The sequence below is a fragment of the Somniosus microcephalus genome, chromosome 1, assembly GCF_052327205.1.
Source record: "Somniosus microcephalus isolate GS21.2 chromosome 1, FLI_Smic_1.0, whole genome shotgun sequence".
NCBI lineage: Eukaryota > Metazoa > Chordata > Chondrichthyes > Squaliformes > Somniosidae > Somniosus > Somniosus microcephalus.
In genome coordinates, this window is record NC_140987.1 from 400,005,198 (window position 1) to 400,021,549 (window position 16,352).

The window sequence follows — 16,352 nt, forward strand, 5'->3', positions numbered from 1 at the left end:
TTGATCAAGAAAGGGAAAATAGAATATGAGAGTAAACTAGCGATAGACATAAAAACAGTCTGTAAAAGCTTCTATGGGTATGTAAAAAGGAAAAGATTAGCAAAAGTAAATATGGGTCCCTTACAGGCTGAGACAGGCAAAATTATAATGGGGAATAAGGAAACGGCAGAGACCAAATGTAGTGTATGTGCCTTTAAGAGCCCCCTGTGTACTGTAATGCCGGTAATGGCCACTCGGGCTATATAAGCCTGTATATTGTGTTGTATCAGTTAGTTCCCCTCCAGACTTTGTTCAGTAAACACCTGTGAAACCAACTCCTGTCTTCAGTGTCTCTATTAACACACGGACACAACACCAAATACTTTGTGTCTGTCTTCACGGAAGAAGGCACAAAAAACTTCCCGGAAATAGTGGAGAACCAAGGCTCTAGCAAGGAACTGAAAGAAATTAGTATTAGTAAAAAAAAACTGGTACTGGAGAAATTAATGGGACTGAGAGCTGATAAATCCCCTGGACCTGATGGCCTGTATCCTAGGGTTTTGAAAGAGGTGACTATAGAAATAATAGATGCATTGGTTGTCATTTTCCAAAATTCCATAGATTCTAGAATGGTTCCTGCAGATTGGAAGGTAGCAAATGTAACCCCACTATTTAAGAAAGGAGGGAGAGAGAAAACTGAGAACTACAGACCAGTTAGCCTGACATCAGTAGTAGGGAAAATGCTAGAATCTATTATTAAGGACGTGGTAACAGGGCACTTAGAAAATAATAATAGGATTGGGCAGAGTCTACACGGATTTATGAAAGGGAAATCGTGTTTGACAAATCTGTTAGAATTTTTTGATGTTGTAACTAGCAGAATAGATATGGGGGAACCATTGGATGTGGTGTATTTGGATTTTCAGAAGGCATTCGATAAGGTGCCACACGAGGTTATTAAACAAAATTAGGGCTCATGGGATTAGGGGTAATATACTAGCATGGATTGAGGATTGGTTAATGGACAGAAAACAAAGAGTAGGAATAAACTGGTCATTTTCGGCAGTCTGTAACTCGTGGGGTACCGCAAGGATCAGTGCTTGGGCCTCAGCTACTCACAATCTACATCAATGATTTGGATGAGGGGACCAAATGTAATATATCCAAGTTTGCTGATGCAAAGCTGGATGGGAATGTAAGTTGTGAGGAGGATGCAAGGAGGCTTCAAGGGGATATATAGACAGGCTAGATGAGTGGGGAAAAAACATGGCAAATGGAATATAATGTGGAGAAATGTGAAGTTATACACTTTGGTAGGAAAAATAGAAAAGCAGAGTATTTTTTAAATGGTGAGAGATTGGGAAATGTTGTTGTTCAGAGGGACCTGGGTGTCCTTGTACACGAATCACTGAAAGTTAACATGCAGATACAGCAAGCAATTAGGAAAGCAAATGGTATGTTGGCCTTTATTACAAGAGGATTTAAGTATAAGAGTAAAGGCATCTTAATACAATTATATAGGGCCCTGGTGAGACCACACTTGGAGTATTGTGTACAGTTTTGGTCTCCTTACCTAAGGAAGGATATACTTGCCATAGTGGGAGTGCAACGAAGGTTCACCAGACTGGTTCCTGGGATGGGGAGATTGTCCTATGAGGAGAGATTGAGTAGACTAGGCCTATATTCTCTAGAGTTTAGAAGAATGAAAGGTGATCTCATTGAAACATACAAAATTCTTACACGGCTTGACAGGATAGATGCTGGGAGGATGTTTCCCCTGGCTGGAGAGTCTAGAACCAGGGGTCACAGTCGCAGAATATGGGGTAGGCCATTTAGGACTGAGATGAGGAGAAATCTCTTCACTGAGGGTGGTGAATCTTTGGAATTCTCTACCCCAGAGGGCTGTGGCGGCTCAGTCGTTCAGCATATTCAAGACAGAGATCGATGGATTTTTGAATATTAAGGGAATCAAGGGATATCGGGATAGTGCAGGAAAGTAGAGATGAGGTAGAAGATCAGCCATGATCTTATTGAATGGTGGAGCAGGCTCGAAGGGCCAAATGGCCTACTCCTGCTCCTATTTCTTAAGTTCACAATATTACAGGAAACTTTGTGCTATCCGGCACCCACGGGACCGAGCTGCTGCCGTTGCCTCAAAACTTCCGGATAGACCAGCGTCAATGTTATCAGATAGGAGCTTTTCATCTCCATATCTGACAACAAAGACTGTTGCTTAGCAACAGCTTGTCAACACTCGGCCCGTGGCTTGGAAGCGTCTCTGAAGCTGTTGCTAAGATACAGAGACACCTTCCAGAGCCTGCCGTATCTGACCACAAACACTGTTGCTCAGCAACAGCTTGTAAACACTCGGCCCAGTAGCTTGGAAGCGTCTCTGAAGCTGTTGCTAAGCTACAAAGACGCTTTCCAGAGCCTGCCTGTGAAAAGAATGCTCGGAGAAGAAAAAAAACCTAACCAAAACGGCTGCTGATTTCTGCCGTTAGATCGAAGCTGCCGGACATTCAACCTCCGGATAGCACAAAGTTTCCTGTACCTAGTGGAACCGCCTGCCTAGTCCTTAATAAGTGGACTTTGCGGTTTCCTCAAAATGGAGCGGGATAGATTTTGTTGTCCGATGTGTTGAGGGATAGAAGCGTAAATCAAGTAAAAGATGGAGTTAGTTTGAACTTTTGAGGGAAGGGGAATCTAGCCAACAATGGATGGTGGAAGGAGCTTGTAGCACCAATCCATTGGCACGATTATCTGAATTTTTTCCAGTGTGCATAATACTGCTTTCTTGTGCACTGTTGTGTCGACCAGGGTGATGACATGTATATGTTTTTACTCTTAGATGCGTGAACAAGAGCGTCAAGCCTCTGGTGGTGGAGAGATGTTCTTCATGCGAACTCCTCAGGATCTGACTGGTAAAGATGGTGACCTCATTCTTGCCGAGTACAGTGAAGAATATCCACCACTTATGATGCAAGTTGGCATGGCAACCAAAATCAAAAACTATTACAAAAGGGTGAGTTGAACTTTTTTTTAAGAAAGATTTTAGAAAGTACAAATAAATAGAGCCTATCAACTCTACAAGTGACAAACAGATCCATGATCCTAACCACTATACAAACAAACAGATCTTTCATTAAAAGTGACAGATTACGTTTCAATTTACATTCAAATGTTCGTGTTTTTGAAATCCCGCATCTGCTGCATGTGCCACTTACATTGTTGGATTATAACTGTTCCATTACAGAAACCAGGCAAGGATCCCGGTGCACCAGATTGTAAATATGGCGAGACAGTTTATTGCCACACATCTCCATTCCTCGGATCCTTACACCCAGGCCAGTTATTGCAGGTAGGTATGATCCTGCGTTAGGATGGGGCGCAAAGTGTTGAGCACCTAAAGATGGAAGATCGGGTAATGTTGAACCATCTTCAGTGTTTTATTTTTTGCTTTTTCTTGATAATTGTCATCACTGTTCATGTTTATAGGTTTCCCTCCACTGATTTGGACAGCTCAGTGCTGATAGTTTTTCCCATTAGTTTCTTTTTATTGTGACAGTGTGCTTTCTAGTCTTGAAAGCCACCTTAGTACCATTTTGAGGATTTAAATTAAGGTTTTTGGAAAAATAATCTGTGCTGCAGTTCTGTGTAGTAGGAAGAAGTTGGCTCATTCCTCATGGTTAATACATCTTGTACAAATCCAACACAAATTAGCTAAATTGAGTGGCTTCTCTAGATTAATTAAGTTTTAAAGAAAAGGAAGAAGAGCCGTAGATAGTTCAAGCCTGCATTAGAAAGAGAAGGGTTAATGGCCAGGAGGGCAAAATGGAATGGAGTTAAAATGGCGATATGTGGCTTAGTGCGGTAAAATTATCAACTTCAAGGGGCAAAGACTCAGGCTTATTGTGCATGCTGGCTTTATTTTGCTTGTTTTTTGTTCCTTTGGCTTTTTTAATACTGAGCTTTCCTTTTTTATTTTTCTTGTCATCTCTTTATTGTGATTATGTTTTCCTCATCTGTTCATCCTCTATATACAAATGAATGAATAGGATATCACCAAAAGTGGGCAGTTGTGAGCAATGTTCCCTTTAAGCTGTGCGGCCACACAGCGCTCTGGAGCTCCCGTGCAGCTGGCTCACTGGCTTTTAAATGCAAAAAACCCAGCATATACAGATTTTTGAATTGGCTGCGAAGCCCATTAAAGGGGCCAACAAAAAATTAGAGGGAACATTGGCTGTGAGACATTGTGGCTCTAAACCTTGTTTTCAGTAACCTTGTGAATAACCAGATCTCCCCAGACCTGCATTTTACATAATGCCTTGTTCTGGAGAACTCCCGTGCACTTCTTTGAATAATGCTGTGGGATCTTTTACATCGACCTGAACAAGAGGATGGGATCTCTGTTTAATATCTCATCAGAAAGAAGACACTGCCAACAATGCAACCGTCTTTCAGTACTGCACTGAAGTGTCAGCCAAGATTAAGGGCTGAAGTCCCTGGGGTTGGGCTTGAAGCCATAACCTTCCGACTCAGCAGCAGGAGTGCTACCGCTGAGCTAAGGCTGACAATAGAGGAGTGATGTTTAAGCCAGGACTCGTCAAAGGAGTGGGAAATGATCCAGTAGCCATCAGAGTAGCTACTGAATCAAACTCCATTGCTCTCTGGATCAATCACCATACCTCCATTAAACCCTTGGATTGAAATCTGCTGGCTCCTGGTCCATATTCTAGTCATAGTCATAACGGCACAGAAGGAGGCCATTTGGCCCATCAAGTCCGTGCCGGCTCTGTGTAGAGCAATCCAGTCAGTTCCATTCCCCCGCTCTATCCCTGTAGCCCTGCAGGTTTATTTCCGACAAGTGCCTATCCAGTCTCCCCTTGAAAACATTGAGGCCTAGAAATTCAGTTAGGGGCGCCCAGCTCGCCTAGGCGCCGGAATTACCGCTGCGCGCGGAGCCACTTGCGCCAGCGGGATATTCAGTTTCAGCGCCCCAAGTGGAAGCCGGCCGCTAAACAAGGGTTTCGGCGCCCCGCTTGGGGCGCTGAGACTGAATATCGGCGTGCAAAGTGCCGCAGCGCCACCCGCTGCGGCACGGCAGCCTGCGGTACTGCAGGCCTTCCTCTCAGTCTTAAGGGGGAGGTGCCTGCAACAGCGCGATCCCCGCTCGCGAGTGCCGGCAAATGAGCCCGGCACCAAGGAGAAGTGCCGGGCTCTCTGGAAACAGCCGGCAATGCCGCGGGGGGGTGGTGAAGGAGGCCGGGGACGGAGGTGCGGGCAGGGGGACGGAGGTGCGGGCAGGCGGCCGCCGAAAAAGCGGCCGGCCGCACCTCCACCTTAACTCGCCCCACTACCGGCACAGGTAGGCCCCGTGTACCGGTCGCTGTTTGCGGCCGGCGCGGGGGAGGCGGCAGCAACCAAATATGGCCAGCGGGGCGATAGCGGGGCGCTGCGCACACCGATGACGTCATCGGTGGCGGCGCAGCGCTACTGGCTAACGCCGCCATTAGCGCCCCACTAAATATCGCAGTAGGTTTGCACAGTGGCGCAAAAGCCCTCTTTGGGCGCAAACTGGTGGCGCAGGCCACTGAATTTCTAGGCCTGAGTGTCTCCACTTCCACCACTTCCGTCGGTAGCGAGTTCCAGGTCATCACCACTCGCTGCGTAAAAAAGTTTTTCCTCACATCCCCCTTGTATCTCTTGCCCAAAACCTTAAATCTGTGTCCCCATGTCCTTGTACCATCAACTAGTGGGAACAGCCTTTCCCCATCTAGCTTATCCAAACCCGTCATAATCTTGTACACCTCTATCAAATCACCCCTCAACCTCCTTTGCTCTAATGAAAACAAATCCAGCTTCTCCAACCTGTCCTTGTAGCTAAGATCCCCCATCCCTGGAACCATTCTGGTAAATCTCCTCTGCACCCTCTCAAGTGCCTTCACACCCTTCCTAAAGTGTGGTGACCAGACCTGGACACAATACTTCAGTTGTGGCCTAACCAGCGCTTTATAAAGGTTCAGCATAACTTCTCTACTTTTGTACTCAATACCTCTATTTATGAAGCCCAAGATCCCATATGCTTTGCTGACCACTCTCTCAATATGTCCTGCCACCTTTAGGAACCTCTGTCCATGCACACTCTTTAAAACTGTGCCATTAAGTGTATATTGCCTCTCCCTGTTCCTTCTGCCAAAATGCATCACCTCACACTTCTCTGCATTAAATTCCATCTGTCACTTGTCTGTCCATTCTGCTAGCCTTTCTATGTCCTGTTGCAGTCGATTGATATCATCCTCACTGTTTGCCACACCCCCAAGTTTGGTGTCATCAGCAAATTTAGAAATTCTACTCTGTATTCCAATATCCAGGTCATTTTTATATATAAAGCAGTGGCCCCAGCACTGACCCTTGGGGAACACCACTGTCTACCATCCTCCAGTCTGAAAAACAGCCATTTACCACAACTCGTTGTTTTCTGTCCTTAAGCCAATTCCTTATCCAAGCTGCCACTGACCCACCTATTCCATGAGCCTCAATTTTGTTAACCAGCCTTCTATGTGATACTTTGTCAAATGCCTTCCAAAAATCCATGTAGGCAACATCCATTGCATTCCCTTCATCAATCCTCCGTTACTTCATCAAAAAATTCAATTAGATTGCCGATCTGCCTTTTACAAATCCGTGTTGGCTCTCCTTAATTAGCTTAAACCTCTCCAAGTGTCCGTTAATTTTTTCCTTGATTATTGTTTCTAAAACTTTACCCACCACTGATAAACTGACCGGCCTGTAGTTACTAGGATTGTCCTTGCACCCTTTCTTGAACAATGGTGTCACATTTGCCACTTTCCAATCCTCAGGCACCTCCCCCGCATCTAGGGAAGATTAGAAAATTATGGCAAGTCCTTCTGCTGTCTCCTCCCCCAATTCCCCTTTGCAACCTGGGATGCAAGCCATCTGGACCAGGCAACTTATCCACTCTAAGCATACCCAGTCTTTCGAGTACATCTGTCTATCAATTTTCATCCCTTGCATTGCTTCTACCTTTTCCACTTCTATCGATATTTTGTCAGTACCTACCTCCTTAGTAAACACCAATACAAAGTACTCATTGAGTATTCTAGCCTTGCCCTGCACCTCTAAGCATATATCACCTTCTTTGTCTCTAATAGGTCCCACCTCGCCTCTTACTACCCACTTACTGTTTACATGCCGGTAGAAGATTTTTGGGTTCCCTTTTATGTTAACCGCCTTTCTACTCTCTCATTCTCTCTCTCTTTGCCAGTCTTATTTTCATCTTCACTTCCCCTCTCAACTTACTGTATTTGGTCTGGTTCTCCCTTGACGAATTCACCTGACATTCATCATACACCCTCTTTTTTTGTTTCATCATCTTCTCAATCTCCCTCGACATCCAAGGAGCCCTTGCTTTGGTTCCCTTACCCCTCGCTCTTGTTGGAATGTACCTAGCCTGTATTTGGAACATCTCCTCCTTAAAGATCACCCATTGTTCCGTTACAGTTTTTCCTGCCAGCCTTTGGTTCCATTTTACCCTGGCTAGATCCATTTGCATCCCATTGAAGTTAGCCCTATTCCAGTTTAGAAGTTCCACTCTAGATTGTTCCTTGCTCCTCTCCATTGCTAATCTAAATCTTATGATACGATGATCACTCGTACCCAAGTGCTCTCCCACAGACACTTGGTCGACCTGGCCCACTTCTTTTCCAGCACCAGACCCAGCTGTGCCTCCTTCCTAGTTGGGCCAAGAACATACTGGTCAAGGAAATTCTCTTGAACACATTTCAGAAATTCCTCCCCCTTCTTTCCCTTAACCGTAACATTATCCCAATCGATATTTGGGTAATTAAAGTCCCCCAATGTCGCCACTCTATAGTTCTTGCATAACTCTGCGATTTCCCTGCAGATTTGCTCCTCTACTTCCCTCACTTTGGAGGCCTGTAGAATACCCTCAATAGTGTGATCATACCCTTTTTGCTCCTCAACTCTAACCAAATGCATTCTGTCTTTATCCCCTCAAGAACATCCTCCCTTTCCAACACTACAGTGTCTTCCTTAATCAGCACTGCCACCCCACCTCCCTTTTTTCCTTCCCTATCTTTTCTGAACACCTTGTACCCTTGAATATTAAGTGCCCAGCCCTCGCCGTTTTTAAGCCACGTTTCCGTTATTGCCACATCATATTGCCACACGGCTAATTGTGCTTGTAGCTCACCAACCTCATTCACCACGTTTACGTACATGCATTCTAAACCCATTTTTGAATTTTTTGTAATTTTTCTTAGTCTGCTCCTATTTAATATGGTACTACTTCTGCCTCCAGCACTATCTTCCCCTCCAGTACCATCCAACACACTCACTCTTCCATGCACCCCATTCCTCCCCTCCACTCCGACATGCTGGTGCCCATCTTCCTGCCAAGCTAGCTTAAACCCTCCCCAACATAAACCTCCCCGCGAGGATATTGGTCCCGGGCTCTGTTGAGATGTAACCCGTCCAGCTTGTACAGGTCCCACTTTCCCCAGAAATGGTCCCGATGCCTCAGGAATCTAAAGCCCTCCCTCCTGCACCATCTCTTCAGCCACGCATTCATCTGTTCTATCCTCCTATTCCTGCACTCACTAGCACGTGGCACCAGGAGTAATCCGGAGATTACTACCTTTGAGGTCCTGCTTTTTAATCTCTTTCCTAGTTCCCTATAGTCTGTCTGCAGGACCTCATCCCTCTTTCTGCCTATGTCGTTGGTACCGATATGGACAACGACCTCTGGCTGTTCACCCTCCCCCCTCAGAGTATCCTGACATCCTTGACCCTGGCACAAGGGAGGCAACATACCACCCTGGAGCCACATCTGCGTCCACAGAAACGCCTATCTGTTCCCCTAACCAATGAATCCCCTATCACTATTGCTCTTCCACTCTTCTTCTCTCCCCCCGCCCCTGTGCAGCTGAAACACCCGTGGTGCCGTGGCCTTGGCTCTGGCTGCTCTCCCCAAAGGAGCCATCACCTTTACCAGTTTCCAGCACTGTGAACCAGTTAGCAATCGAGATGCACTCTGGGGATTCCTGCCCTACCTGCCTGGTCTTCCTTCTCTGTCTGGTGGTCACCCATTCCCTCTCTGCCTGCACATTCTGAGGCTGCGGGGTGACCACTTCTAGAAACGTGCTTTCCAAGTATTTCTCAGCCTCGCGGATGCACTGTAGTGACTCCAGCTGCTGCTCAAGCTCCGAAACCCGGAGCTCGAGTTGCTGCAGTTGACGACACTTCCTGCATACGTGGTCGTCCAGGATATCCCACATGGCACAGGATGTGCAAATGATGGGACTGAGCTGCCCTGCCATGCTTCTATTTACCAGACTATGGAGGTAATTTAATAGAAATAAACTTAACAAGAAACACTCAACGGCTACCCACCAATCAGTTCCTCCCTCTCTTAGACCAGCTATGAACTACTTAGCAGAAATATACTGAAAACAGAACAGAAACAACTTACCACAAATACCCAATACTCACCTCTCAGCTCCCGTGTGCCAGCGACACCTTTGAATTCTAATGGACTCGGATCTTGCAGAATTGAATCCAAGGGTCCAATGGCGATCGATCCAGGAAGTAATGGAGTTTGGTTCAATAACCTAGCAAAGGAATGGAGTTGAACCAGAGAAACAGTGGAGGAGAGCAGAGTAATGGCCAGGAAACCAGGAGTGAGGGCTAGCCCAGGAACCAGTGGAAGTGCAAAGCACAGCCCAGGAAATCAGTGGAGCAGCCCAAGAGCCATCAGAGCAGTGGAGTTCAGCCCAGAAGCCAGTGGAGTTCAACCCAGGAAGTAACTTTGGGTGAAAGAGTCTTACCTTTTTGATGGTAGGCAGACATCCGTAAAGGGTCCAGTAGCAGAGCAGCAGAGGAATCCAGAAGTTCAGATGAAAGCAGAGCCTCAGCAGTGAAAGCAGAATTCAGGTGAAGGACAGAGTAGGTTGGGGGGTGGGCAGTGTGGGTTGGAGTAAAATTTCAGTCCATCCTCGCAGTAAAAAGGTTTTAAAATCGCAAACTTGGTATCACTACTTCCTGACTGATCTCGGTCTCTCGTTTTCTCAATCTTGGTGATGTCCTGTACTTTGGGCTCTCATTTAAACTTGGGATAAAACAAACTGAACAAAAATCTCTGAAGTGGAAATAAAGAAAATATTTTATGAGCTTTAATTTAAGGATTCTTTGCTTTGCTTAACAGGCATTTGAAAACAACCTCTTTCGCTGTCCGATATACCTACACAAGATGCCAGAAACTGATTTTCTGATTATCCGAACTCGCCAGGGATACCATGTTAGAGAGTTGGTTGATATTTTTGTTGTAGGCCAGCAATGCCCACTGTATGAAGTGCCTGGTCCAAACTCGAAGCGTGCCAACACACACGTGCGAGACTTTCTTCAGGTACGCATACTGTTTATGGCTGAGTTAATTTGTAAATTCACGCCTTTAAAGGATTCGATGTATAATAGTTATTTACTTTTCTGAAGGTGTTTATTTATCGCCTTTTCTGGAAAAGTAAGGATCGCCCACGCCGAATCCGCATGGAGGACATAAAGAAGGCATTTCCTTCCCACTCTGAGAGCAGCATCAGGAAACGATTAAAACTCTGTGCAGACTTCAAGCGAACAGGTATAAGGTCTTGAATGTACACACAATGGCAGGACAATGATGAGCACGTGCATCCACTTGTGTGACTGCAGCACTGCATGGCTAGTCCATTTTATTATTGCAGTAATGCAAGGCCAAGCTGTTGTGTTACTGCAGTAATAGAAAGCACCTTTGTAATGTTAATTCAGTAATGTGAGGCTTGCTGCCACGTTACTGCAGTGTTGCAAGTCTTAACGCCCATGTAACTACCGTAGTATATGTCTTTTCTGTTGTGTTACCGCAGAAATGTACAGCATCCACCTGCCTGTGCACGCTAATTATGTTTCTTTAATCTGCTTCAAAAGGGATGGATTCAAACTGGTGGGTGCTAAAACCAGACTTCAGATTACCCACAGAGGAAGAGATTCGAGCCATGGTATCTCCAGAGCAGTGCTGTGCATATTACAGCATGTTGGCAGCAGAGCAGCGTTTAAAGGTGAGGTGGAATATTGCATTCTTGATGAAGTCCCATTGAGTGTGCCTTTAGAAGTTTCAGCATTAGCCAGATTATATTGTAAATTCTAATAGTGTTAGGATTACAGTGAGCAATGTTTTGTGCACAGTTTGCAGAATAAAAATATATTCTGGAGCAGATTGAACAGTACCTTGTATATTACTTATACCAACTTATATCAGAGACTCCATCTGTACAGTAATAAAAGTTTGCACTGGCTTAGTTCACTTAACATTAAACTGAAATTAATATTTGTAGGGGAAATCTGAGTCCTACTCTTCCACATTTAAGTATATTAGGACCCAGTGTGCTTCCAATTAGTGTTTAATCACAACACATTGAGTCTCCAGTTATACTTCAAAAAACATTCATTCCAATTCAAAAAACAGCTGCTGTGAGGATGGCATTTTAGGACAGACTTGGCTGATTTCTGAATTGGGATCGATGATGCGGGCTGGTTTTCTCGATTGATCTGAAACTGATTGATACTTCAGTCTGATCTCTGGATTCGTGTCTAAAGTTAACTCTTTTAACTGAACTGCTCTGAAGATTGAGCGTGACAGGATTGCAAAGTGATAGGAACTTGTAACGAGCTGACTGTGCCAGTCCTGTGCTGCGCTTCAGCTTCTTGAGTGCTTGATTGTGGCAAAGTCAGTACAGAAATCTATGAATCAGCTGTGGTTTTGTCCTTACAATGCTTAAAATTTCTGCGGCTGTTTAATTCATTTGGCCAAAATCTATTTCTTGTAATTTTGTTTTCTGGCCTTAGAGCCAGCTTTTGTGTCTGTTCAGTCTCTATATTCAGCTCCTGAGACAGTGTATGGCAAAGCTTTTTGTTATAAAAAATTCACTACTTAATTGAAAGATTCACTGCTGATAGCTGATTGAAGTTAGGGTTTTTTGAGACCATATGGTTTGTGCTGCAGACCATTTATATAAAGATGGTTGTTTGCAATTTGTTTCCATTAAAGAATTTGAAAAGTGGTCCAGTAACACTGAACCAAATGCTGGGTCGGCACCATTTGCTATGATCCAAATAGTCAGAAGATTCTGCCCACTTAAATATGCCCAAAATGCTGCTAGTAATATTGGTATACCTGACAGTCTCTGATTTCGGGGCGAGATGATAATTATTTTTAGAAATGCTTATGTTGTTTCCTTAACAAATGAATTTCAGTTAGCTGGAATCTGAGCTCCGATGTTCCAGTATATAGCAGCCAGGCCACCCAGGTAAAGCACACTGCTCCAATGGAAAGAGCCTAAGTTCTGTTATTTGTAGCATAAATTTCTGTTTGCAAGTAATCATCATATTGTATCCAAGAAGCTTATCCATCATTGAGAGTTGATTCTTTAAACAGTGCAAAGTTAATTATGTTCACTACTTTATTTGCAGGATGCTGGGTATGGTGAAAAATCATTCTTTGCACCAGAGGAGGAGAATGAAGAAGAATTTCAGATGAAGATTGATGACGAGGTAACAAGAAGGAAACTGTCTCTCTACTCCTGAGTAAAAACCCCAGCTCTTAAGTTATTATAATCATGCACTTGGCAATGCATATGTTGGAACACTGATTTAATGTCACTAGAGCATGAAGCTCTGTTTTCCATCATTAGACCCTTGATTCAGTTTCTACTGTGTTTTCATTTCACTGGATTTATATTCATATTATACAATACATGTCATCAAAAATCCAAGGGCATCTTTTAACTCTTTCCACCCTTACCCAGCAGTATGAAGTAACAGCGAGTCCATTTTTAATAGCCAAAGATTCTGGCATAATTTAAAGAACATCTAACCCTGTTTACAACGCCAGTATCCTGCGTCAATTCACCTATCCATTTTTTTGGTTTTTTTTGTTTGTTTATGGGATCTGGGCGTCGCTGGCAAGGCCAGCATTTATTGCCCATCCCTAGTTGCCCTTGAGATGGTGGCGGTGAGCCGCTGCCTTGAACCGCTGCAGTCCATGTGGTGATGGTACTCCCACAGTGCTGTTAGGGAGGGAGTTTCAGGATTTTGACCCAGCGACGATGAAGGATCTGCGATATATTTCTAAGTCAGGATGGTGTGTGATTTGGAGGGGAACTTGGAGGTGGTGGTGTTCCCATGCGCCTGCTGCCCTTGTCCTTCTAGGTGGAAGAGGTTGTGGGTTTGGGAGGTGCTGCCAAAGAAGCCTTGGCGAGTTGCTGCAGTGCATCTTGTAAATGGTACACAATGCAGCCATGGTACGCCGGTGGTGGAGGGAGTGGATGTTTAAGGTGGTGGATGAGGTGCTATTCAAGCAGGCTGCATTGTCCTGGATGGTGTCGAGCTTCTAGAGTGTTGTTGGAACTGCACTCATCCAGGCAAGTGGAGAGTATTCCATCACACTCCTAACTTGTGCCTTGTAGATGGTGGAAATGCTTTGTGGAGTCAGGAGGTGAGACACTCGCCGCAGAATACCTAGCCTCTGACCTGCTCTTGTTGCCACAGTATTTATGTGGCTGGTCCAGTTAAGTTTCTGGTTAATGGTGACTCCCCAGGATGTTGATCGTGGGGGATTTGGCGATAGTAATGCCATTGAATGTCAAGGGGAGGTGGTTCAACTCTTGCTTGTTGGAGATAGTCATTGCCTGGCACTTCTGTGGCGCGAATGTTATCTTGTTCTAATCTCCGCATTGGAAACCATTTGCAGTGTTTATGATCCAGATTACCAATAAGTGTGAAAGGAATTCTAGGACACTGAATTTAACATTTTTAGTTCCACAGATAAATTTAACCTGGTCACCATTGGACTCTGGGGAATTCTGGGTAAAACTGGATTTTTCATGGATTGTTGTTCATGGTAGAAGAGTGTGTAATTGTTAACCCTGGGATGGCTATAGCTCTTATTACTTGACCAAGTCCATGTTCTAACTACTTTTATTTTATCTCTCTCTTTCTTAGGTCAGGACAGCACCCTGGAATACCACACGAGCATTCATCGCTGCAATGAAGGGCAAATGTCTACTAGAGGTTACTGGGGTTGCTGACCCTACTGGCTGTGGTGAAGGGTTTTCCTATGTCAAGGTTCCCAACAAACCACAGCAGCAAAAGGTAATCCATCGGAGTCTGAATAATAGCCTTGTATTTCTGCTGTCTGTTTGTTTACAACACTGGAAACTATGTCTACCAGTCCACTCATTACCCATTTAACTCTAGTCTTCATACTGGCAGCCATTTGCAGCATCAATGAATGCTCTTAATACATGGAATATGTCTGAAGTGCTTACCTCCTCACTCATTCACTTTATCTACACAGTATCAAAGTGGATGTTTTACTTCTGTTTGGCACCAGCGATAATTACTTGGGTGAGATCATCATTAATATAATTTAATCATAGCAATGACTACTGAGTCAGGTACGTGCAGAAACAAAGAACGTACGTTAACTTCAAGCATTAACGTTTGGGTGTTTATGACTGAAATCAAGTGTTTTTTGGGGCAGGGCAATCGGTGATATCCACACAAATGTTTTATGGTAGGTGCTTTTTGGGTGGTACCTGCAAACAATTTTGTTTCCCACATTGATCTACAATTTTCAGCACTGCAAGCTATTAACTGAACTTTTTGATTGTGAACTGAGAATGAAAGTGTGGCGATTACTATAGGATCAATGAGCACTTGCACACACAGTCCAGCCTTTGGGCTAGATGTGGATGCTAGTTGTAACTGTGCTAGTTGGTAACATTCAGTACCAGCATATTAGACTGCATGAGTTGAGCTCAGTGCCATTAGCTGAAAGTGGCACCTATCTTCATGGTCTGGATCCAAGTATTTTCATGAAGCTGTTGACCCATGCTGTGGAGGTTCGCTAGTATTAACATCAAGACAAGCATGGTGAGCGGCTTGTACTCCTGGTACAAATACCTTATGGAATGGAATACAGACCTCCAGAGAATTTGGGAAACGAGATGTGTGTCTTTAGCTAACATCTGCTTGGCATGTAAGCAGGCTTAGGCGATGGCCATCAGTGAAGGTCTCTTAAACCCATCGCTACTATAGCATATGAACAAGTAAGAAGAACGCTCTACAGAATTGGGATTCGTGTTAGAAATTCTGTGCAGAATCTCGCTGTGAACACCTAGGCCTCAATTTTCATTGGGCCGTGAGGTGGGCTTTGATGCAGGCAGGGGGTTAAAATCGCAAAACCTGGGGGTTAGCACCCCCCCCCCCCCCGGCCTGGTTCCCGCCTCCACGCCATTTTAACCTAGGTGTGTCTGATTGACCCGATTCAGTCCCGCCTGCAACAGGTGGGACTAGTCTTGCCCTTAAACAGCACTAATTAGCCTTCATAATCCCATTTTAACCCTTTTACCATGTAAAACACGCCTGGTGGGGATCACGCCTGTGAAACCTGGCGTGAACACTATTGGCTTGTTGACAATCAGCTGCAGGGCCAACATTAAAGAGGATATTTGATCAGTCATCATTTGCAGGTGGCAGGACTTTGTTGTCTCAGGTCTGGGGGAACTTTTACCAGGCCTAGCCACACCTGTGGAAGGTTGGAGCCTCACACACATCTCCAGTGTGACCTCCTGGGAAACCCCTCTCGCCACCCTCATTCAGCGCTTCCTCAACGGAGTCATACACCAGAAGCATGGGAGCCATTTATTTCCTTCCCTTCTGGGCATTAGATGAGCTCGAACACCAGCCGCTGCACCAGCAGAACCAGGAACAACAGCAGCAGCAACAGGAGCGCCAGGCTGCTGCTCACCCACCTGAAGCTGCACAGGCCAGAAGGGGCCAGCGCTTGAAAGTAGCTTGAGAGCATCTTGCTGCACATCAGGGGGCCATGGGGACCCGTATCTGCACTGACAGTCCTACTCAGAAGGACTTCCATGAAGGCCTGGTTTCTCTGTTCAATAGATGCCCATCGCTCCTCAAGAGATGTCATTCTATTATGAGCACTCACCATATTTTCCATACCCTGGCGACTTATCTCCTCCATGGAGGTTGCCATCCTTTCCATGGTGATGCGTTCATGCGCCAATGACTCCACAAAGGCTCTGCTCATGTTCGCTATGGACTCCTCCATTCGCTCCACACTCACATCGACCCTGGAGACAAAAAGACAAAACCTGCCAGAGACTCCTGCATCTGTTCCTGGAGTTCCAGCCCCGCTGATCTTATGGATGGACCCAGAGGCAGAGGGTCGACATGCAGCTGAGCCGAGCTGGTAGAGTCCTGCACCCTCCGACTAGCACTCTCCA

General features: G+C 45.2%; 1 protein-coding gene across 1 annotated transcript in view; it reads left to right on the forward strand.

Moving 5' to 3' along the window:
- Positions 1-16,352, forward strand: part of taf1 (TAF1 RNA polymerase II, TATA box binding protein (TBP)-associated factor) — a 125,895-nt gene that overhangs the window by 60,277 nt on the left and 49,266 nt on the right. Inside the window, exons 16-22 of the mRNA XM_085998007.1 lie at positions 2,828-3,001; positions 3,233-3,337; positions 10,223-10,423; positions 10,510-10,651; positions 10,975-11,105; positions 12,517-12,597; positions 14,047-14,196. Of these exons, the coding sequence (XP_085854133.1) occupies positions 2,828-3,001; positions 3,233-3,337; positions 10,223-10,423; positions 10,510-10,651; positions 10,975-11,105; positions 12,517-12,597; positions 14,047-14,196 (984 nt within the window). The remainder of the gene's footprint in view (positions 1-2,827; positions 3,002-3,232; positions 3,338-10,222; positions 10,424-10,509; positions 10,652-10,974; positions 11,106-12,516; positions 12,598-14,046; positions 14,197-16,352) is intronic.